At 35.6% G+C, this 25,441-nt stretch overlaps 1 protein-coding gene and 1 pseudogene across 2 annotated transcripts in view; one reads left to right on the top strand and one right to left on the bottom strand.

Annotated features, from left to right (window-relative positions):
* Positions 1 to 234: 234 nt before the first annotated feature.
* The window catches only part of LOC144377167 (uncharacterized), a 309,888-nt gene continuing 284,681 nt past the window's right edge, over positions 235 to 25,441 (bottom strand). For both annotated transcript variants that reach the window (XM_078046892.1, XM_078046891.1), the window contains exon 4: positions 235 to 537. In XM_078046892.1, the coding sequence (XP_077903018.1) occupies positions 350 to 537 (188 nt within the window). In that variant the 3' untranslated portion in view covers positions 235 to 349. The remainder of the gene's footprint in view (positions 538 to 25,441) is intronic.
* Positions 8,848 to 10,074, top strand: LOC101963357 (dnaJ homolog subfamily A member 1 pseudogene; annotated as a pseudogene).

The following is a 25,441-nucleotide window of genomic DNA, read 5'->3' as shown; positions in this document are numbered from 1 at the left end:
AGTCATTGTCATCCTTAAGTTGTCCTGATGATTATTAGTTCATAATTTACAATAAGATTTCCTGTAGGATAGTTCTACTTGATTCCTAAGGGTCAGTGTGGATAAGAAAACATTCAAAGAATATTTCCTTTTAGTACACACATGATAATCTGATAACCTGAACATTTGGAATACACCAAAAAGAAAAGAGAAATCATAAAAAATAAACACTACCAACAATATTTTAAAGCAAATCACCACAGGTAGGTTTTCCTCATTGATTTTATTCAGTCTGGTGTAATTTATTTATATTCTCTTGACCTTGGTTCAACTGCCTACACTCATGAAATTGTCTCCTTCTGGGTCAGCATCATCCAGGAAAGTTGGTGGTCTCAGGCCACAGGTAACTTGCTAGGTGCAGGTCCCAGGATGATGTCACTGTATCCTGGAACCTTTCCTTGCAGCACAGGTTGTTAAAACTGCTGGTTACAGTTCTCTCCTCCAAAATTCTAAGACATTTCTTCTTTGCTATTTTTTCTAGAAGGTCCAATTTCTGCTCTATGGATGACAACAAAACAAAACAACATAAGCTGTCATTGTGAGATGAAAGAAGAAAGCACTCACTGATGACAAAAATGAAACTTTGACATAATTTTTCCCATTTAGCAGAAAAGTTATGAAACAACAAGTGATTAAGCTATGTAAAAGAAAGCAATAGAGTCATAAAAATAAAAAGATAAATATTTAAGAAATAAATATTGAAGTCCCAAGTAGGAAGTGGGTTGTGAGATTTACTGGATAAGAAATCAGAGGGCAAGAGAAAGGGAAGGAAAGTAATAACATCAAGGCCATTTGGGAAAAAATGGGTTATGGTTTATGAAAATAGTTTTTGATTTATTGGAAAAGGAACTGTAAAAATGTCAGCCAATGAAGACTTTACATACTTACTGATAACCTGTCAGCAATAAATGAGATTAAAAAAATATTTTAAAAGGCTGCTGATATTCAAAAGTACATGTCAGGGAGACAGGGGTATTTCTGTTGATTGTAGTTCTCTTCAACAATCCCAAAGAGCAGTTTATTCACGGTGTCAGTGTTGACATGGAAATGATTGAAAAAGAAGAAGAAAAGCAGGGAAAGCCACTTAACATTATTGTTATATCCCAAAGTAGCTTTTCCAGCTATTTTTAACTATTATTTCTATATAATGTCCATATGGCTAGTCTAGGTAAGTATTCCATTATTATTTTTCTAGGTGAAAGGGAATGGGGTTGGAGCTAGTTTTAGTTTTCTAAAATGAGAACAAATTTAGAAGAAACCGAAATATCAAAGACATGTGGCCTTATTTCTAAGATAAAACTTACCAGGTCCTTCAGCTCCAGCCAGAGTGAAAAATGAACCCCAGAACCTTATTTATTTATTTATTTATTTATTTGTAGAACACTGCACTGTCACATAACCTAGCACCTGTTGGTGTCCACCTCTGAATCTGCTTATTCCTGTGTTGGTAGGTTTGTGCTTCTGGGAGCCCTCATCTCACTCCCCATGCTCATTCTCAATGCCACTTCATGCCAAATCCAACTCTAATCCACTTCCTCTGTGAAATCCATTCTGCTTTGCTGGCTTTTATTTATCTCCTCTTAACAGTTGAAACAGTGCTCAGAGGATATACTATAATACCCAGCATTTGTGAACCAAATGATGCAATTACAAAGTTAAAAAGTCATAAAGTGTCACCTGACAGTAGTTGTAATCTTATATGATAGAAAATAAATTCCTAGTGGGTTTGTAGCCTTGTACTGCTTTCTGACTATCTGAAGGAGATTGCAACATTTTGTTTGTTTGTTTGTTTTGTTTTTGGTACTGGAGATTAACCACTGACCCACATCCTCAATTTTTTTTCTTTTTTAATGTATTGTTAGAGACATTAATTGAGTTATCAATTAATTAATTAATTAATTGAGTTGCTAAGTGCCTCACTAAATTGCCGAGACTGGCTTTGAACTTGCTATCATCATGCCTTAGCATCCTGAGCCACTGGGATTACACTGTGTGCCATCATGCCTGGCAATATTGTCTTTCTGATCACTTTCTCTTCCCAATCCTTCAAGTTGCCAGGCAGTTCTTTTGGGATTTTTTCATGGGAAATCAAGATGAAGAGAAGAGGGAGGGGAAAAAATAAGAGCACGTGACCCAAGTCTTACAGAAGGAGATAGTGCTACTTGAGGGAGTGAGAATAGTAAAAACAAGGACAAACACATGTTGAAGTGCAACTTTCTTCTATGATAATTTATGTCAAATTGGTATTATTTCTTTCTCATTAATAGAATTCATTGGTGAGATCATCTGGGCCCAAAATTCTCTCTCTCAGAAGATTTTGCTTTTCGATTTTTGCTTATTTTACCACATATTCACTTTTTAAAATATATGGTCATATTTCTTGAGAGTTACTTTTGGTGGTTTGTGTCTTTTGAGGAATTTTCCCATTTCATCTAAATTGTAAAATTTATTGGTATAAAGTTATTCACAATATTCCCTTATCATCTTTTTAATATTTGTAAAAATCTGTGATGATGTCATCTATTTCATTCCTGATTATGATAATATTTATAGTCTCTCTTTTTTAATAATCAATCTGTCTAGACATTTATCACCTTATTGATTTCTACAAAATCTATTTTATATTTCACTTATTGACCTTATTGTTTTTGTTTGTTCTTTTTGATGGTCAATTTAAGTGCCAGTTTTAAAGGTGTTTTTGAAAGAGATTAATATTTAAATTGGTAATCTTTGGGTTAAATAAATTATTCTTCAGAATATGGGTGGTCTTCATTCAATCAGTTCAAGGCCTAAAAAGAACAGCTTTGCATGTGAGAGAAAGTTCTCCAGCAGAGTGCTTTCAGACCTATGTGGACCATTGGCTGGCACCTGTCTTTGACTGCCAGCCTTTGGACTGGAAACCCACTATATTTTGGGTCTCAAGCCAGCCAGCCCACAGTGCAAATTTTGCACTTCCCAATCGCCATAATTTTTTGAGCCAAAGCCTTATGACAAATCTTTTAAAGAAGTTATAGAATTAGCAAAAAGTGTTTATACATGTAATAACTATTCTTGCTGTTCTTCCTTCTCTTATGATTTCCATCTGATTTGATTTTCTGTAAATTGAGTTTTGAGTGACAGGATGAATATTCAGCTTCTGTATGTGTGAATACATCTTTACTTCAACTTCATTTTCTAATGATAATTTTGCTTGGTATAGAAATCAAGATTGATAGTTTCTTTTATTTTGGAGATTTTGAAGGTATTATTCCACTGTCTTCCCGCATTCATGTTTTCCAATGAGAAATCTGATGTCGTTCTTATTTTTCCTTTGTATATTTTTAAATTTTGGCTTCCTTTGAACTTTTCTGTTTGTTACTGAGTTTAAGCAGTTTGCTTATGGTGTGCCTGGGTTTCTTCTTCTTCTTTTCTTTATGTTTCTTGTGCCAGAGGCTTTTTTGGAGCTTTTTTTTTTAAATTTATAGTTGTCATCAAATTTGAAAAATTCCTGGTCATTATTTTTAAATTGTTTTTCTCTCTCCACCCATCTTCTCTTTCAAAAATTAGAATTACCCAAATTAGATCATTTGAAATGGAACCACGGTTTAGTGATGCTCTGTTCAATTTTATGTGCTTCATTTTGTATTGTTTCTAGTGTTATCTTCCAGTTCACTCTTCTTTCCTTCTGCAATGTCTAATCTGGTCTTAGTCCAATCCATCATATTTTTTTAATCTCAGAAATTGAAGTTTTCATTTCTAAAAGTTTAACAAGTATTTAAAAATTAGTTTCAACTTAAATTCTGAAAATGTAGAATACAGTTATCATATTTTTAATGTCTTTATGTCATTTTGTATTGATTTTAATTGGTTTATCTCTTCATTATAGGCTATGCTTTCCTGCCTTAGATGCAGATATTATAATTGTACTTTGAAGTAGACTGCTCTTTTCCCTATGGCCAGATTTTTATTTTTATTTTTTAAATGAGTGTCTTGCTATGTTTCCCAGGCTTGTATGGAATTCCTGGGGCTCAAGTGATCCTTTCTTTTCACCCTCTCAAGTAGTTAGGACTATATGTATGTACCACCACACATGGGATATGGCCAGTTTAAAAAAAATTCAGTTTATATGTGAAAGTGGGCTTGCACACATGGCACATATTCACATTCTTCAAATTCAAATGATTTTCATATAAATTTAACATGGGAGTTATTTTAATTTACTGCTTTCTTACCTCCAAGCCTTTATACATGCTGTTCCCACTCCCCACAGTGGCATCTCTCATATATCTGTCTAGTTAAGTCTTCAGGCTTCACATATTAGTTCAAGTATCATTTCCTTAATAATCCTTTTCTTAGTCCCTAGAGCTAGTTTTGAGCCTCTTCCTCTGTGTTCTCAGATCTCCTTTCTTTTTATAAAACCTTCAATTTCTTACTTAGTTTGTCTTTTCCACTAGACAGTGAACTCTATGAGGGGAGGGATATTAAATCTTTTTTATAGTGAAGTAAACCCAATGCCTACAACAGTATGTGGCTCATAGTGGGAACCCAATGAGAATCTACCATATTGATTAAAATTCCTTTTAGATTTTTGAAGATAGTTAACTATCAAGACAATATTTATCATCATTTACTTCAATATATTCTCATGAGATAGAATATAGAGCTTTGACATCAGACAAATTTGGGTTTGAAGTGTGAGGCTTCCACTTATTAGCTAAATGACTTGAGGAAAGCTAAAAGTTGCTTGCTTTCTGATTCCCAGGGTAACTTTTTTTTAAATATTGAGACAATAATAGCTTCTTCTTGGAGTTTTTGTGAAAAATTAAATAAGGCTACCTTTGTAAAAGTTCTTAACACAATGGTGAAAATATAGTAGGTGTTCCATAAATTTTCTCAGTTCATCCATTTTCCACTATACTCTCTTCTTCTTTGTTCTTCTGCTTTATTATAGCCTTCTTTCTTTATAAGAGAAATCTTGAGTGAATGATTAATACCAGCTGAAGAATATGAGCGACATAACAAAGTATTTAATTCTCTTCCTTCTCATTGGCAAGAATTTAGATCAACCTAGATGTAACACAAAATCAAAGGGAATTGGATCTGGAGGGGACTTGTAAATGCAAAATCTTCACTCTGAGGCATTGAACTTCAGAGAAGAAAAGTTACATGGCCAGGATCCTAGTGAAAACTTGGTGAGGTGCTTTTGGAAAGAATTTGGTTGAGTATCTTAGTGTGACAGAACTTATAGGTTTGTTGGGTTTTGAATTAATTGCAAATACAGTCATGTTGAGTCCTGAATGGAGGTATCATGGAGTTGATGCTGAAACCCCAAATGCAGATGTTGGACAAATTTTATCCTTTTCTTCATTTCTAAACTCTAAGGCCCCTTGTCCAAAAGTGTGCAAGAAGGTGTTGTTGTCTAATAGAATTCTTGCTGTGCTTACTGTTTAGAGCAGTCCATCTGTTTAATTATTATCACGAGCTGTACCTCATTCCATGGTGTAAAACTCATATTGCAGGCAAGTGGATAGCATATCTACAAAGGTTGGGTCCATATGCCGTGCTGTTGGGGCAGGCGGATGACAGTTAGGAAAGAGAGGTGAACGCTTGTGTCAGACAGCCTGATAGAAATCAGGCCGTTGATATCTTATGACTGTGTGTTTTTCCTTTGAGTTGATCCCTGGGACCAGTGCCAGAAAAATAAATGAGAACCAGAGACCAAATTAAATGTTGCCTGATCATTATGTCAAAGACAAAAGCAGGAAGATAAAAATCTCAAAGCCAAATAGATCCAGGACAAAGGGAAAATAATGGCAGCTGTAACCATAGTTTGGAACTAAGAAGTGGAACAAATGAGGCTGAACTTGCTGACCATCTGTTCAGAAGCAGAGGGAGCTTCAGAAAATGCACTGGGCTTGGGATCTGGTGATGGGCTCTCATGTCCTTGTTCAATGTCTTATTAGTGGAGGACCTGGGAAGAGTAACCTGTTCTCTCTGAATTTAGTCTTCTCATCTATAAATGGAGATAATGAGAACTGCCCTCCAACCCCCATACTTTTGCAAGATGGGCACAAATTAGTTATTGGACAGCTTCACCCATTCTACCAACTGCCTTCCATCATTAGCACCCAACTTCTAGCTTCTATGATTTTCCAAGACCTCCTGTTATTGCTAGATCCCTGCCCATGGCAGTCATTACTTTTGTACTTAAGCAGAAAAATACAGCTTGACAAGATTCTTACTAAATATATGCAGAATGTTATAATCCTTCTTACTCATAGATGATCTTGAAATATCACTTATCTACTCTGGGCCTCAGTTTACCTAAACTCACAGGGTAGTTTTAAGCATTAAATAAAATAATGTGCACAAAGTATTTAATACAATTCTTGGTACATAGTAAGATATTGCTAAATATATATTATTATAAATATTGTCAAAGCATACCTTTTAAACATTTGAAAACATACACAAATGTATGTTGAGCACATGTCAAAGATTTATTTACATCACCAAGGAGGAAAGCAGCTGGATGTTAAAGGAGACTTTGAAAGAAAGAAGTGTATGTAGTTCACGAAAGAAAGAATGCTAAAATGAAGTTAAGTTTCATATAAAATTGTTAATGTCCCAAGGAGGCTAATAAAATGATAACCCCTCAGGTTATCACTTTTATTGGGCAATTACATTTATCTTCACTAGACAAAGATACCTTATAACATGTCCATCTTCTTCAAGTTAACATAGCTTTACATAGAGTCTGAGCCCTTATAAATAATAAATAGAAAGTCAAACTAAATCACAGTCCAAGACAATCAGATGGCTAACAGCAAGATTGTTTAGAAAATGCACTGATAAAGAGAATGAAAGGGCTGATGGTGGTCTTGTCTTGTTTCCAGGTTTTAGGTAACTATTTTTAGTTTTAAAAAAATATTTCTTTTTTAGTTTTAGGTGGACACAATATCTTTATTTTATTTTTAATGGTGTTGAAGATGGAACCCAGCGCCCAGTGCATGTCAGGCAAGCGGACCACCACTTGAGCCACATACCCAGACCCTATTTTAGGGTTTGATCAGTCTGAGATCTTGGTCTTCTGGGACCTGGGTTTCAATGATCCAGCTATAATTTCCCACCCTTCAAGTCTTTGTAACCAAATTATATCACCATAAGTATCTTTTGGTTTCAAACTTGTGAAGACATTTGGGAATGAGGAAGGGACAAGAAACAGGAGTTTGGAGTTGAACAAGCTTAATGTTGGTTTTCGGTTTGAGGTGGACATTTAGAAATGGGGCATGTTCCACATTTGCAGCAGCTGGATAGATGTATGTGAAATTGCTCAAGTTTGTGTTTAATCAACATATTTCTTAAGCTCATTTGTTATTCTTTCCTCTTCAGCTTCTCAGATGCACTTCCTGTTTGTTTTTTAATACTTTCATTTCCCGTTATTTACTTATTTATTTTTTAAATCTCTAGCTAATGTTTCCCTCCTCCTTTTCTACCCCTCCTAGGTCTTCATATTTACTTCAAGCAGTTTTTCTTCTTATTTTACGACCATTCTCTTTTGGAGCAGTTGAAAGCAGAAAAGATTTGTTTTCTTTTCACTCTCTTCTCTGATTCTTTCTTTTGTTTACTTTTATAGTATCTGTACACTCACAGTTTCTATCTGCCCAGCCCCCTTTGTTCCTCAATTCTCTCCTTGTGGTCATTCTGCATATTCTTAGGCCTTAGAGGGTAGACAAAAGGGGAAGTGAAACTCTTATGACAAGTCAAAATATACTTTATTGGAGAATCTTTGCTTATTTTTAAATCCAGATGCCATTTTCATGATATTTAATATTTAAATAAATTGAGAGATATTTTCTTACTTTTTAAATTGTAAAGACAAGCATACTGACATAGATTCTTAAAGTTCTTTTCTATAATATTGCTTTATTAATATAAGAATTTTTATTTCTATATTTTTCTTCTGTCTTTGACCCATGTGCTTTTTGCATAATTATATTCATTAAGTATCTATGTTTAAAAATTCTTTTTTAAAGCTTTCAGCTTATGATGTAGGTATAGTAAAGAGTAGAAGAAAGTTGGCAAACTAAGTCTATGGGCATTGTGGCCTTCTGAGATGAGAAATAAGGACCAACCATCAGTAAGCTGAATCCATTGCCATTGAGGTCTACACAGTGATTGAATTACCTTGCTCTGCATATATTGTCAGAAAAGACACAGGTCAGCCTTCCACAAGTAAACCATCAGCAATGGACTTGTTTTCTAATTCATTAGAAACAGGGCAAACTGTTAACAAAGGACATTCTCATAAACAAAGAATTACCACTGCATGATTGCATAGTGGCACTTATTGTGTAGCAGAGAGAATCTGAGATCTGGAGTCAGACTAAGTTCAAATCCTGTCACTTGCTAGTTAGGTACCCTTGATTATATCACTTAAATTTCCAGGCTTTAGTTCTTCCATAAAATGAAGATATGAATCATTAAATAAGCAATTATGACATTACATATTTTATATAATTTGTGACAAAATACAGGTTATCATCATTGTTGAAGAAATGTTGTAAGTCTATGGAACCACTTGTTTTTCTGCTTATCAAGAATTTGTATGGAGGAAAAGAAATTTCAAGATTTGCTATAGGTCTGTAATATTGCTCTTTCCCCCCATAATCCCTTCCAATTTACAAGTGGATCTCAGTTGGGCAAATTAGAGTAATTAAAACAGTAATTAGCAGAACTTTCCAGAACACTCAGTGAGAGGTGGAGGAGCGGCAGCTGTCCAAGCTGCACAGTTATGAGCTCCTTTCCACTTTCCCACATCGGCCCGCTCACCAGCAGTAGAAAATGGTGAAAGAAACCACTTACTAGGTGGTTTTGGGGGTCAAACCCAATGCCACCCAGGAAGAATTGAAAAAGGCTTACAGGAGACTGGCCTTGAAGTACCACCCTGATAAGAATCCAAAAGAAGGAGAAAAGTTTAAACAGATTTCTCAAGCTTATGAAGTTCTCTCTGATGCCAAGAAAAGGGAATTATATGACAAAGGAGGAGAACAAGCAATTAAGGAAGGTGGAGCGGGTGTTTTATCTCCCCCATGGACATCTTTGGTATGTTTTTTTTGGAGGAGGAGGAAGGATGCAGAGAAAAAGGAGAGGTAAAAACATTGTGCGTCAGCTCTCAGTAGTGTTAGAAGATTTATACAATGGTGCAATGAAAAAACTGATTCTGCAAAAGCATGTGATTTGTGACAAATGTGAAGGCCAAGGTAGTAAGAAAGGAGCAGTCGAGTGCTGTCCCAACTCCCTATTACTGGAATGCAAATGTGAACGTATCTGATAGGCCCCCGAATGGTTCAGCAAATTCAGTCTGAGTGCATGGAGTGCCAGGGCCATGGGGAAAGGATCAATCCTAAAAATAGATGTAAAAGCTGAGATGAAAGGAAAATAGTTTGAGAGAAAAAGCTTCTAGAATTTCAAATTGACAATGGCATGAAAGATGGTCAGAAGATAACATTCCATGGTGAAGGAGACCAAGAGCCAGGACTGGAACCAGAAAATATTATCATTGTGTTAGATCAGAAGGACCATGTTATTTTTACTCTATGAGTCGTGTATGGACTTCTTTTCATGTGTATGGACATACAGCTGGTGGAAGCATTATGTGGCTTCCAGAAGTCAGTATCCACTCTTGACAATCGAACCACAGTCAACACCTCTTATCTGGGTCAGATTGTCAAGCATGGAGATACAAAGTGTGTGCTAAATGAAGGTATGCCAATTTATCATAGACCATATGAAAAGAGTCACCTAATCATCAAGTTTAGGTAAACTCTTCTGAAAATGGCTTTCTCTCTCCTGACAAACCCTCTTTGATGAAAAAATTCCCACCTGAATAGAAGGAAGTAGAAGAGACTGATGAAATAGATTAGGTAGAACTAATGGCCTTTGATCCAAATCAGGAAAGATTGCACCATTATAATGGAGAAGCATGTGAGGATTATGAACATCATCCCAGAGGTAGTGTTCAGTGTCAAACCTTTTAATGGGCCACTCAATAACACTACCTGCAGACATTTTATATGGAGTAGTGAATGAGTGAAGGACTATAATCATAATATGTTCATTATATCCTATTGTTTTGTTTTAATATTCAATTATAGTAGTGTTTTAAAAGTTAAATGAAGAATAAATGCAAATATAAAAGCTCTAACTTTGTCCTGTATATATGATGACTTCAGTATGCAAAAAGTTGTTTAATACTTGTAAAAACTACTTTTAAAAAGTTCTCCTAGCATGTTATTAGGCCAAACCTTGTGATTTCAACTATGTATGTGGACAAACTTGGACTGAAATACTAGGTATATGTGTTGATTTCAGTGTATGATTCTTCATTGTTAAGCTATAAAATTAAAGCTCTGTATTTAACTGGCAATAAGAAAAAGAAAACTTGGGGTGGGGATGTGGCTCAAGAGGTAGCGTGCTTGCTTGGCATGCGTGGGGCGCTGGGTTTGATCCTCTGCATCACGTAAAAGTAAAATAAAGATGTTGTGTCCACTGAAAACTAAAAAATAAATATTAAAAAAATTCTCTCTCTCTCTTTAAAAAAATAAAAAGAAAATTTAATTTGTAGAGGAGTGTTGTTTTGTCTAGTTATTTGTATTAAGTGGGACTCATTGTGATGCCTCTGCATTCTATTGCCTCAACTTACTTGAAGGAGGTATAATGTATAATTTCACTTCTGGTATCAGTGAAAGAAATGTACCTTTCAAAAGAAGGGGTTTATCATTACATGCTGCTTCTTTTGTAGAATTTCATTCTCTTCTGTTGTACCATCTTTAATACACACACACACACACACACACACACACACACACACACACATAAATATAAAACTGTGTTGACCAGTCCTGGTTACATTAATTTTCCCTTCTCTTTGGACCATGATAAGCTCTTGTAGTAAATTCCACAGCCTGATGACATAGAAATTAAAATGAAGAAACCAATACATGGAAAAGTAGTTTACATGTATAATATAGGAAGGAAGGTGTTCCTTAAGTATGTTATAGGCTTACTTGTCTAGTAAATATGATGATTAGCTTTAACTGTCTGTTTTAAAGTTATCATATGTTCACATGCTTAAATCTGGGTATCAGAATTTAAGCAATTCTTGAAATGTTTGTTAATATACTGATTACTAAACAAAAAAAATCCCTAATTAATTAAAGACAGTGTGTTACTGACATAGTAAAAGATGAATAGATCAGTAAAGCAGCATAAAGTTAGAATGAAGCATACATATGTAGAGACATTTAGCTTATGAAAAAGATGACTATTTCAGACCTGTGAACATCTGGAAGAAAGTATACCCTTGTATGATGTGTAAAATATCCATGTTTTCTTACAACACTGTTTATAAAAAAAGCCCTGAATTTTGTTTTAAAAATAATTCAATGAATTATGCAGAATAGTGAACTGAATCTTCTTCCCAAATCCTCAATGAATCAGAAGGAAGATACTTTAAATTCAATACATCCATAATAATGTTTAAAAAATGAGAGAGGATGCCATAAGGAATAGAAATTGGAAGATCTTATGGATGATAGAAGGAACATTAGGTAAGATTAATGGAGACCACCAAGAATATCTAGACATTTGAGGCAAAATAGCAGCAAAACAAACAAACAAAAAAAGTTAGAGATGGAGAGCAAAAGCAGAATCAGTGACCCATGAAACAAAGGGGAACGTTAAGAACACTCTATTATTCTTAGAGAAATTTAAGAGAGTACTGCAGCCTCAAATTAAGAACAGGCTGCAACAAAAGAGGAAGAATAAGAAACAGTTCTTAGAGATAAAAATCATGATTGTTAATTTTTTTTTCAGCAGAAGGCTTGAAAACCAAATTATAGATCTGAAAGTTGAAGATGAGAAAACTCCAAAAGATGCAGAATACAAAGACAAAAGGGGAAAAAAAAAAGAAATTCCTAAAGAAAAATTGAGAGATAAGGAGTTCAGATCCAGAGGTTCCTATTTGTTGGTAGAATTTAAAGCAGTTAACTGCTCCTGGGAATAGATTGATAGATTAGTGTGGCTGGTGGACTTGCATTTATATGGAAATTTATGTATAGTGAGGTTGCATTTTAAATCAGCGGGCATTTGGGGAGACAGAGTTCGCTGGCCTCTGAGAGAAGTGTCAGCACCCTCCCTCTGCTCCCAAATTATTTGATTAGATGCAGAACTGATATGCCAGAACCCATTAGGACCATTGTGTCAAATTCATAACACTTTAAAGTATTTTAAATATCCTTCCACCATAAAAGTATACTTCACATTCCCAAGGAAGGGTAAAAACGGAGTAAAAGGCAAAGGGAGGTGTAAATTCTTCTCTAGCAGATGTGAGCAGGGGAAAAGAAACAGTTTGGAGAGTTTTTCCAGTCCTCTCCACCATTTGGCTCCATTAAGAATAAGCTATTTGTTTTAGTCAGATTTTTGCTGCTGTGACTAAAAGGCCCAACCAGAACATTTATAGAGGAGGAAAAGTTTATTTGGGGGCTCACAGTTTCAGAAGTCTCAGTCCACAGACAGCAGGCTTCATTTTTCAGGGCTTGAGATGGGGCAGAACATCAAGGCAGAAGAGTTCGGTAGAGGGAAGCAGCTCACGTGATGATCAGGAAGCAGAGAAAGAAGCCTCCACTTGCCAGATACATATATACCCAAAGCCATGCCCATAGTGACCCACCTTCTCCAGCCACAACTGCTAATCCCATCAGGATGATTAATTCACTGATTCGGTTAACACCCTCAAAACCCAATCATTTCTTCTCTGAATCTTCTAGCATTGTCTCACCTGTGAGCTTCTGGGGGACAACTCACATCCAAACCATAACACTATTGCTCATTTTTAACTGCGGAACAGACACTAGAACTCAGATTTCATTCTTTTCTTGGGAAGATGGCTCTGGCTAGGTGAATATCCCCCTAGACAACTTCTGTACGCTTGCTAAAATAGAAATGCACCACAAAGCTAATGAAAAGCGTGTAAGATGACCACAACTATTTTGTGAACCAAGATCAGAGAGGAAACATTGATTTTACAACTCAACGAGTTTCATAGCCATTGTAAGAAGGGAGTTAAAGTATAGTCAAGGGACTTGATTCCACTTAGTTACTCAAACTAGAGCTTATAAGTTCACCTTGGTAATTTAAAAAGTTGTGTTTAATTTTTAAACATTAATATAAATATATTCTGGGTCATCAAAAGGCTACGTTGGTGCTGCCACACTATTTTTGTATTAGAATTAGCTTTTATGTTTATTGGCCTCAAGTGGGAAGGAAAAGAACAGAGAAAAGCATGAATATGTTCATGAAGGCCAAGGGCATCATGATGCACGCTGTGAACAAAGGTTCATATTAACTTAAAGAGCTGTGTTGGGAACATCAAGTTCTTTCCCAGTGCATAGGAGCACAGGCTGCCAAACAGAAGATATTCATTCTCAGGCTCAATACCACTGTCATAGAATAAAGTGATTTTTTTTTTTTTTAGCAAAGTAACATTATCTGTCATGTTAAGTTAATTTGATTTATATTGGTTCTATAAGTTAGTAGTTGTGTGAGCATACGGAAATTATACCTAGCTTTATGTATATACATATTTAGACATCATTGTTGTGAAATAATTTAATTAAAAGTAAAAAGAGTCATGAGTACTAGTATCTTTAGTAGCCAGGACACACATTAAATTTTATCCTTACTGATGCCAGTGGTTCCTTAGGCCACAAGATTATTTCACATGCTAAACTGGAATAGAAATGAAGGCTCTGCTTCTTCATGAGACGAACTCTCTTTTTCAATTTCTGGCCCATTCTTTCTTGTGTTTTAATTTTCTTGCATAAGTCTCCCTTTCCTTACATACTTCTGCATGCTTCTCAGCACACAGGAGAATGAGATGTTTGGGAAGAGCAAGACTTGGGGTTTCCACAGAGAAAAGATCTTTAGTGGCAGCAAGTTTGCAGCTTTGTAACTAGCTCAGAACAAGGTAACTTTAGTGGAATGAAAACACTATCCCAGAGAATTCTGGAAGATTCTGAAATAATCCCAGCTGTTTACGCACATCATGGGTGAGATTAATGCACTGGTGGAAATCATAATGACTTCCATTCAACTGGCTTGGCCAATTTCCTCCTTCTAAGAACCCACAGTTCCTAGAGTTCTTATAGGGTAAGTATTAATGAGGTGGAAAGATTATGTATAGAACAACATGGAAATCTATGATGAGAACATAACCATTTTAGATAAAGTGCTCTTGGTTGCTGATTAGTGCATTTTTCCTATATAGTCAACTTCGATCAAAAATTACTTGGTAAACATATATTCAGATCCAGGGGAGCTAGCTGATATGTCTGGTTGGACCAAAAAATGCTGGGTGAATGCAGCCCTGATTCTTCACAGATGTAAACCTGCACATAGATGAAACATTCTTCATGAGCCAAAATACCCTCTCTTTTGGATAGTGGAAGAATACAGTCAGAATTTGATTTTTTTTATAATAATTCTTCCCCAAAGTCCCTTTCTGATTAATATATATTTCTTTGAATATACTACTACCTTAAATCCTACCTATAACCAAGGCTTGCCAGGCTGAGTTTTTAATTTTTAAGGTAACCTTATATTAAATCAGCTTTGAATCACTGTGTACTGATTTTATTTTTCTCTCGGAAGGCAATAGTTTGTTTTACTACCTATTTTGTAGAATACCTAAGACTACATAATTTTTAATGAAAAGAAATTTACTGCTTTCAGTTCTAGAGGTTGGGAAGTCCAAGGTCAAGTTTCTGGCACTTTCTTGCTTTATCATCACATGGCAGAAGTCAGAGAGAGACTGGGTAGAGCAAACACTCCCTCTTATAATGAGCTCACTCCTATAACAATGGCCTTCATCCACTTACTCTGCTCCCATGGCCTAATCATCTCTCATTAGGCTACCCCCCCTCCCCCAATAACGTTGTATCACATTGGGAATTAAGTTTCTAACACATGCTTTTAGAAGGTTGTTCAAATCATGGCAATAACCTTGTTAATTTTGTTCTCAAGTTCTTGGCATCTCACTCTTGCTTCGATACACAATTTGGGAAGATGACTCTGGCTAGGTGAATATTCTAGCCAGAGTCTTTTACTTTGTGATTATTTTGTGATTATTTCTTTTACTTTGTGATTATTTACTTTGTGATTATTAAAAGGAAATTAAGCTATCATTGAAATCCTGAAGATCTATGTCACCTCCAAAATTTTCATATAGGAAAATTTCACATTGGGCTTTGAGAACTGATCTAGTGGGAATGGGGCTAGAGGACTCTGCTGAAGTTGCTGGTGGAGAACAAAGACCCTGCTTTTACATTGAAAATTTACTTAGTTTGCAGTAGTTTAAGACTCTATTTACATAGTAATCATGGTTCTGCTTGGGTTAGATGTTTGTTTAGAGTGATTTGGGTAATGGGCCTCATGAAGATTATGGGTATTTCTGCCTCTCTAAGCATCCTTGGTTGCCAGAGTGTGGTTTAGCTCTATTTGCAGTGGTCCTAGACGTGGATTTAATTAATGGGCTCTCACCCAACAGTCTCAAATTACTTTTCACTTTTTTGTTTACATCTATTTATACCTGTGCATATTTTATGCCCAGTATCATGAATCTGCAAATTATTAACTTTGTCAACAAAAGAACACCTTTCTTCTCAAAGCATCTTCTTTGTCAGAGTTAACAAGTTTTTCTCTCTCCATTTGCACAATTGGATTTTTATTCCAGGCAATTCAAACAATACTAGGTGGACATTCAAGGATCTCTCAAGTCATAGAAACAGCAATCAAACTTATGCTGCCCCAGTTCCTCTTTGGATTCTGATAACAATATCAAATTAGATGAGGAATATTATGAACAGAAATGTGAATGACTAAGTGTGCATATATGTAGTTTTGTATGTGTCTATGTTCCTTTTAATTATGCTCAAAACCTAATACATTGTTTGGATGACCTATGACTTTTCTTGAACTATTAACATAGTGTATGAGTTCCTATTGCTGCTGTAACAGATTACTACAAAAAATGTGACTTCATATAACACAAATTTATTATCTAACAAATCTCAAGGTCAGAAATCTGAAATGAGCTTCACAGGGCTAAAGTCAAGTTTTGGTAGGGCTGTGTTTCCTTCCCTTTTTATCTTAGAGAGACTACCGAAATTATTGAACTTTTCCTCCAGCTTCAAAGCCAGCACTACAGGACTGAATCCTTCTAATGCTTTTATCTTTCTAGCTCTCTTCTACCTCCCTCTTCCTCTTTTAAGAATTTTTGTGGTTACATTTGGTTTACCTGGACAATTCAGCATTATTTTGCTATTTTAAAATCATCTGATTATCAACCTTAATTCAATCTGCAAACTTAATTTCCTGTTTTCCTTATAACCTTATATATTTGCATGTGCCAGAAATCAGGACACAGACATATTTTGGGGGTGGGGAAAATTATTGTGCCTACCACACATGGAAAATCAAAACAATCTAAAAATTTTAGCATTAGTACTCTTACTTCCACATTATTTTTATTTATTTATTTATTTTATTAGTTACACACGACAGTACAATGATCTTGACAATTCATACATTTGAATCAAATGGGGTATAATTTCTTATTTTTCTGATTGTGCAGGTTGCAGAATCACATTGGTCATATAGTCACCCATATACATACAGCAATAAAAATGCCTATTTTATTCTGCTGCCCTTCTTATCCCCCCTTACCCTCCTCTCCCCTCCCAACACATCTCTCTACCCAATCTAATGTAACACGTTTCTTTTTTTTCCTCCTCACAACATCATGCATGTATTCTGTATAATGATGAGGGTTTCCTTCCATCTTCCGTGCAAATCCCCTTCTCCCTCCTTTTCCCTCCCATCTCTCTTCCCTATTTAGTGGTGATCTACTTCTCATGCTCTTCTTCCCTATCCCATTTTGAGTCATCCCCCCCTTATATCAGAGAAGACATTCGGCATTTGTTTTTTTAGGGATTGGCTAACTTCACTTAGCATAATCTGCTCTAATGCCATCCATTTCCCTGCAAATGCCATCCACAAAATTACAACTACCTTATATTAGACAAAGGTGCTACAAGCATGTAATGGAGAAAGGATAGCATCTTCAACAAATGGTGCTGGGAGAACTGGAAATCCATATGCAACAAAATGAAATTGAATACCTTTCTCTCACCATGCACAAAATTTAACTCAAAATGGATCAAGGTGCTAGGAATCAAACCAGAGACTCTGTGTCTAATAGAAGATAAAGTTGGCCTTAATCTCCATCACGTGGGGGCAGGCCCCAAATTCCTTATAAGATACCTATAGCACAAGAGTTAAAACCAAGAATCAACAAACTAAAAAGTTTTTTCTAGACAAGAGAAATATATGTGAAGTGAACAGGGAGCCTACATCCTGGGAACAAATTTTTACCCCTCAAACATCAGATAGAGCTCTAATCTCTAGAGTATACAAAGAACTCAAAAAATTAAACAACAACAACAACAACAACAACAACAACAAAAATAACCCAATCAACAATGGGCCGAGGACCTGAACAGACACTTCTCAGAAGCAGATATACAATCAGTCAACAAATACATGAAAAAAATGCTCACCATCTCTAGAAATCAGAGAAATGCAAATTAAAACTACTCTAAGATACCATCTCACTCCAATAAGATTGACTTCCACATTCTTCATGTGTGTTTGTAGGGGGGATACCAGGGATTAAACTCAGGGGCACTTGACCACAGAGTCACATTCGCAGCCCTATTTTATATTTTATTTAGAGACAGGGTCTTACTGAGTTGTATAATGCCTTGCTGAGGCTGGCTTTGAACTCATGATCGTCCCACCTCAGCCTCCTGAGCCGCTGGGATTATAGGCATGCACCACCACACTTGGCTACTTTTACATTCTTTAACATAAATATGGATCGATATCTAAAAGATGAAGATCCCATAAAGGTGTGATAAAAATGTGCATAGGTACTTTTATTGAAGTTCCCTTCTAACATAGTAATCCCCATAATAATAGGTCTTCTCATAAAAACCAGTGTTCAATTTGTGAGCCACTGAAAAAAACTCCATGCCCTTCTTCATTTTTATTTTTCATAGGCCTGCTGAAAGTATCTGGAATTTCTAGCATTATATTCTGTTTTGGATTTGGAACTGTATCTTCAACTGACTCTTTCAAGATGAAATTATGAAATTTGATGGCACACAAATCTACTGATGCAATTAAAAACTTGATTTCTATTTAGGCATTAGAGGAATTAAATTGCTAAAGGTAGGATGCTGGGAAGGTCAGTTTGGAGCTTGGGATACTGGAGAGACAAATCTCTGCAGGGCAGGAGGGGCTGCTGCATGAGAGAATGATGTGCAAGGTCGGGAGTTCCTTGGGGAGACCTGTCCATTAAAATATTTTAAAAGTAATTCCTATTTTACATAATAACTCTGAAACACATTGGAGGCTTTCATCGCAGAGCTTTCTTTAGGGACACTCACTGGCATATCATGACGATAAATGTGTTTATTTTTCTTGGGTTGAAGCCTTTGCTCCTTCACTCAGCATGACAATTATAGGCAATTACACAGAACTTTGAATCATGGTTATATCATGCAATGGCTTGCATTGGAATTTGAAGTTACACAGTATTTCTCTTTTTTTTTTGCCACCTTTTCTTGTTTGACATCACATAACCAAGTAATGCCTAAATCGTTTCTTTACCCCCAGGCTCTCTCACAAATCCAGTCTACCTGTGGGATGCTCTCTTTCCACAAGCAAGTACCAGCTCCTCTTCTTGCCCTTGTTATATAACCACCCAGAGCCTTGTGTATTCCTTCCACTTGGGGATGAGATGTCATCACCTCTAGCTTTGGATGCACTCTGTTTGGATGGGCAGGCTCCAAGGACCATTTCATCAGCCCATGCTGTGCTTAGTGCCTCCAAAGGTAGGGCCTCTGCCAGTGATGCATACTTAGGCTAATGGCCTGTGGGCTTCTGGGAAACAAAAGGGCAGGTAATGGAGGGCAGCCATCAGAAATTGGCAGGAAACAAGGCTGTTTTTGAGCAAAACCATTAAGAAGAACATGAATCAAATAGAATCTCAGAGACTCTGGTAATATGATTGTGTCCCCATTAATATCTTTCAAATGGAAAAAAATTGAAAGAGATGGCTGAGATCCCAAATTCCCAAGTCCTTGACCTCCCCTGTCACAGGAACACGAAGAACAGTAGGGACACATAGGGAGGCATTCTGTTACCTACCCTAAAATTTCTATTCTAAAACCTATTTTCTGAAGCAATGAGGAATAATGAGGTTTTCCCTCAACATAGCACTGCTTTACAAATTTAAAGTTGGTTATCATGACTCCATTGATTTTTCTAACAAATATTTGAAAGTTAAATTAGGAATACTTTCTGTGGTGCTTCGTTCAATCAATCCATGAAATGTATGAGATATGTAGTTAATTCCTGACATTATACGCTGATGAGGGTAAAGGATAATAATATTCAACGTTTGTATAGTGATTCCTTTGTGCCAAGCACCATACTAAAAGTATAACCCTTAGAACAACCTTTTGAGGTATGTACTCTTACTATCCCCATTATACAGATGAGGTAACTGAGGTTTACAGAGTTACAAAACCCAAAGTTTCATACTAGGGGAGTTATAGAGCTAGGATTCATACCCAGCCATTCTGTCTTTCTAGCCTATATTCTTAATCATTAAGCTAATGCTGCTTTCCTACTGAAGAAATAGATAATAATTCTTCTTTGGGATTACTGAATATGACAGAATATTAAAGATACAAAATGCATATAGTTGAATTCTAAGAGACGTAACAGTTTCAGCTAAAATGGATAAAGAAGATGAAATGTGTAGGAGCCAAATCTCAGAAACTGTGCAGAATTTCAGTAGGTGCAGGGGTAGGCAAAGACTTAGGAAGAATTCGTAGACAGCATTTTTGCCTCCATTAATCACTAGTAGGGATCACCAAGCATTGTGGTAACCTAAAGTTTTTGCATGTTTGCAAAAGCCTATTCATGAGGAATGGCTGAGCTACGTCCAATGGTTGGAACTGTGATCCTCATGCATCAGAATCATCAGGATCTCTGGTTAAAACACAGACTGCTTGGGTCCATCTTCAGAATTTCTGATGCAGTAGGTCGGGGGTGAGCCTCAAGAATTTATATTTCTAACAAATTCCTGGAGTATATATTTTTGTCCCAGATGATCCAACCCTAGTCTCCCCTCTGACCAAACTCTTACGTTGTGATGCTTTGTCTCGCTTTAGGCTCAGAGCAAGGAGGTCAGCCATCTATGTACTGAGATCTCTGAAAACATGCACCTCAAAATGAACTTTTCCTCCTCTAATTGTTCATTTCTGGTCTTTTTGGTCACAGTGGCGGAAAAGCTGACTAAAACATGGGCCTTCTCATTCTGTCTTTTAATTTTATTAATCTTTTTTCAGTATGTGTTTCAGAAACATTTTGAAAAACTTCCTATTATCCTTTCATTAAATCTCTCTTCACCTCTTTCTAATCTGATATTTAATATATTTATAGTTTAATTTCATTTACTTTATCAAGTGATTTTTTTTCTTCAGATCTGTTTTTTAATAGTGTCTTGTTTCTTCCTTTTAGTTTTAGATCTTACTTCAAGCATTTCAAACATTTTATCAATACCCAGAATCCAATAATTCTAACATCTGAAGTTTTTGTCTAATGCCACGATATTGTTTCTGTTGTACTCCTGTTTCTTAGTTTACCTGTGTGTTTGTAATTTTTAATTTTACCTTATAGCCTTTGGATCATTACCTGGTAGAACTTTTAAAGGTCATGTTGAAATTGAATTCTTTTTTTTTTTTTTTAGAGAGAGAGAATTTTTTAATATTTATTTTTTAGTTTTCAGTGGACACAATATCTTTATTTTTATGTGGTGCTGAGGATTGAACCCAGCACCCCACACATGCCAGGCGAGCGCGTTACCATTTGAGCCGCATCCCCAGCCCGAAATTAAATTCTTTCAGATAATATTTTAACTTTATTCTTATCACCTGGGGATAGACATTAAAATCCAGGACCATTTTATGTTGAAATTTTTATTAGAGATTTTTATGACCACCCAGAAAGTTTGAACTTGGGCCAACAGTCTGCAATGAGGACTGGCTTATAGTTTTAACATCTTTGGAGAGATTTTCTTTGCCCTTTACCCAGTGCCAGAGTGGAAAAGAGATATCCCTGTGGAAAATTGTATTCCACTGGACCACAAATTGATACAAGAGACAACAGCTACAATTTTCACTTTGGATGTACCCTAGGTTTGCCTATATTTTCTTGGGTCTTATGCCATAATGAGAATGTACATTCAATTTCAGGGTTTGGCTGAATCTCAAAAGGTCAAAGCTGGCTCTTACACTTGCTTGCCTCCCATATCTCCACATCACTGTTTTGATTTTGTCATTGCATACTTTCCTGCCAGTTCAGTGATGAATTAAAATATTCTAGATATACAAGTACACATAAATAAAATTTCAGTTATTTTCATCACAAAGTTTGTTCGGGGCATCTGATTTGTTTGATTAAAAAATGCAAGTCCCCAGTTAAGTTTAAAACATGTTGAAATTATATTAAAAATAAAAGGAGAAAAAAGCAATAACTTTCATTGAAAGATATCATTAAATGAAAATGGTAAACAAATCCCTGAGGACAGGAAGAACATACTTTTTTATTTGTTTCTTTAGAGCTCTATACTGTGCCCAAGATGTAATATGAGCTTCATAAAGAATGAATGAATAAAATGATGCAAACATTTATAGTATATTGGAGGTTTCAAATAGTTTGGTCAATAAAACTCATTATTAAATATATTTGGAAATATGTTTGACTTGCTTCTCAATATTTAGGCATTTCTAGTATGCATATATATGCATTTATTAAGTAGTTATAACATTATATTGTAGTCATAATTATTGCTAAGCCCAATGAATTTCTGATAAGCTATCAGGCAGCCCTTATTAACAGGCAGGAGTGTACTTCAGCAATTTTGGTGAAACTCAAACCATTTCACATTCTGACTCCTAAACTTATTCTTTTAACTTTAGATAGTGATTCATTCACTTACCTGGATGATTTTTCTGCATGGAACTTTCCTTGGGCTGCACTTCTCTGAGCTGAGGAAGAGGACATGGGACTGGACATAAAATCACTTAGCAAAGAACTGAGGGAAGAAGGGTCCTTCATAGTAAGTAGCATGTCCCTTAACTGAGGATCTCTTCAAATTTTGGAAGAAAAATCATATAATAGGGAAATGGTAAAAGTCTCATCCTTCTTTCAGGTCAGATTCTGAAGTATATGGCTAATTCTGACTGGCTAGCAATCTGTGGTATAACTAACTAGACTGAAAAGCATCTTGCTTTGCAAATGGAAACTGTTTTGTCTCCTTTAAATAAGTTTAGAATAATATTTACAGCAGACATTAGATTTGAACAAAAGTAGTTCTACATCTTGGCTTTGTCATTTACTATCTTTTTGTTTATAAAGCAACCTACTAACCCTTCGAGTCTCTATTTTATCATTGAGGAAATACACATAACAACACCTAGCTCACAAGATTGTGTACTATTAAAAAAAAGACAGCACATGTAAAATCATTATCATAGTTCCTCATACAGTCTAAACACATAATAAATTTAGCAATAATAATTTCTCTTATTTTTACTTTCTCTATGAAGCTTGGTGCAATGTGATTGTGATATATCAGGATAAAATGTCTGCAAATTAATTAAGCCAAATATCTTGTTAAAATGATTGTTCACATTTCTTCCTCTCCTTTAGCCTTCCCCACTGGAAGAAACAAGAATCAAGGTGATCCTTTGTTTGGTGAAAAGAAAGCCATGTAGAGACCTATTCATTTCAAGAACTAAAGAACTTGTTAAGCAGTTACTCAAAGAAGAAGGCAAAGGCTGGCTTCTTGCCCCATCAAGGGACAGAAAAATTTCCCAGCACCTGACTCCCGCTTCACCCTGGAATCAGCAGCCTTTAGTTCTGACTGCTTTGCCTTGGCACAACTTGTGCACTTCCATTGAATTAACATGCTGACACGCAGCTCTGCTGCCACGGCAGCCACCACCCACACAGTCTCTCTCAAGGAGCACTATGTATTATTGCCAACCTCCAAAAAGAGATTAGATAAAGACTGATTTTTTTGAGAGCCTGCTTTGTGGCCTCAGAGAGGGTCTTTCCAAGTATTTTCTTTGTTTGCTTGAAAAACTCCCACCTTGCCTTTCACAATTCAGCCTGTTATCAGAAAGAAATATAGACTCCTAAAAGGAAATCTCAGTAGACTGTCTGATTAAAGAAAGGTGTTTGCAATGGACACAGTCTGATAGCAAACTGAAGAGTGTTTCTATGTTTAGGGTAGGGGAGGGATAGAGTTTTGTGGTCAGAACACAACATCATTAATGGAAATATAGTATTTCTCTCAAAAGCCAGCATCTTTTCCTTCCTCTCATTTTTTTACACTAATTACTTAGATATTCTGAACTTCAAAGCTGCCATCTATAGTTTGAAAGCAGAATATTTTACAGGAATTTTTTTCTATTTTCTTATAAGATATGCCCATGTCATATACATCATTAATGATATTATATGGGATTTTGCTGCACACTTTCAGAGTTTTCTATAAAACCCTAATGTCCAGCATAGTGGGTATGAAGTGAGCTGCTTACTCAGATAGGGATCTTTGATGGCATAGTGCAGAGCAGAGTATAATGTAACATACTTGATTCGGCCCAATGGGCAAAATAGTTTTCATCTGAAACCTCAATCAAGAACATAGATGCAAAAATCCCCAACATCTATGTGTGACAAATGACAATATTTTCTTCTTTTTTTCAGGTTAAATAATTATACATACACACACATATACATTTATATACACATATAAACATTTATAGTATATTTACATACATTAAACGCACATCAAAGGATCTTACATATGTCTTTAATCCACTTGGAGTTAATTTTTGTATATGCCATGAGATAGGAATTTAATTTCATTATTTGAACATGTGAATACCCAGATTTTGCAACTTATTTAACAGGCTCTTCTTCTCCCTTATGTATTTTTGGCCCATTTATTGAAGATCAATTGATCATCAATGCATGGATTAATTCTGAGGTCTATTCTGTCCTGTTGGTTTATATATCTGTTTTTATGCCAGTTTCATACTGTTTTGATTTTTATAGTTTTATACTGTATTTTCAAATGGAAAGTACACTGTCTCTAGTTTCTTTTTTCTCAAGGTTGCTTTAGCTATCTGGGATCTGTTACCATTCCATTCAGATTTTAGAACTGATTTTCTATTTCTTTGAAAAATGATACTGGAATTTCATAGAGATTACATCGAATCTGTATATGACAAAGGTGGTATGAAAATTATAATAATATTAATTCTTCCCTTCAACAGATGAACAGATAAAGAAAATGTGGTACATATACACAAGGCAATATTACTCAGAGTTAAGAATGAAATCATGGTATTTTCAGGTAAATGGATGGAACTAGAGAGTATCACCCTAAGTGAAATAAACCAATCCCCCAAAATCAAAGGCCAAATGTTTTCTCTGATAAGCAGATGCTGATCCATAGTGAGGGGTGGGGGTGGGAAAGAATGAAGGAACTTTGGATTGTGCAGAGGGGAATGAGGGGAGGGGTGGGGCTGTGGGTATGGGAAGGATGGTAGAATGAGACAGGCATTATTATCCTATATACATGTATGATTACACTACTGATGTGATTCTGCACTATGTACAGCCAGAGAAATGAGAAGTTGTCCATTTGTGTACAATGTGTCAAAGCACATTCTATTGCTATGTATAATTAGAACAAATTAAAAATTTTTTAAAAATAATATTAATTCTTCAAATTCATGGTCATGAAATATATTTCCACTTATTTCTGTCCTCTTCAATTTCATTTTCAATGTTTTATAGTTTTCAGTGCATGGTTTATTTCTAATTTTTTAATTTTTTGATGCTATGTATAAGTGTTTTTTTTCCTTGATTTCTTTTTCAGATAGTGCATTGGAAGTGTATAGAAACACTATTATTTTGTATTTTGATTTTGTTTCCTTCAATTTTACTGAATTTGTTTATTTGGGTGGGGTCTTTAGGATTTTTCATGTATAAGATCATGTTACATGCAAATGGTGAAATTTTTCTTCTTTTCTAATTGGAATGCCTCTTATTTTCTTGCTTGATTTTCCAATTAGGACTTCCAGTGCAATCTTGAATAGAAATGGCAAGAGTACATATTCTTGACTTATTCTTGATCTTAGAATAAATGCTTTCA

Source organism: Ictidomys tridecemlineatus, chromosome 4 (genome assembly GCF_052094955.1).
Source record: "Ictidomys tridecemlineatus isolate mIctTri1 chromosome 4, mIctTri1.hap1, whole genome shotgun sequence".
In the NCBI taxonomy this organism is placed as follows: domain Eukaryota; kingdom Metazoa; phylum Chordata; class Mammalia; order Rodentia; family Sciuridae; genus Ictidomys; species Ictidomys tridecemlineatus.
The sequence above is the reverse complement of the archived record's forward strand: the minus strand, read 5'-3'. Positions and strand labels throughout refer to the sequence as shown.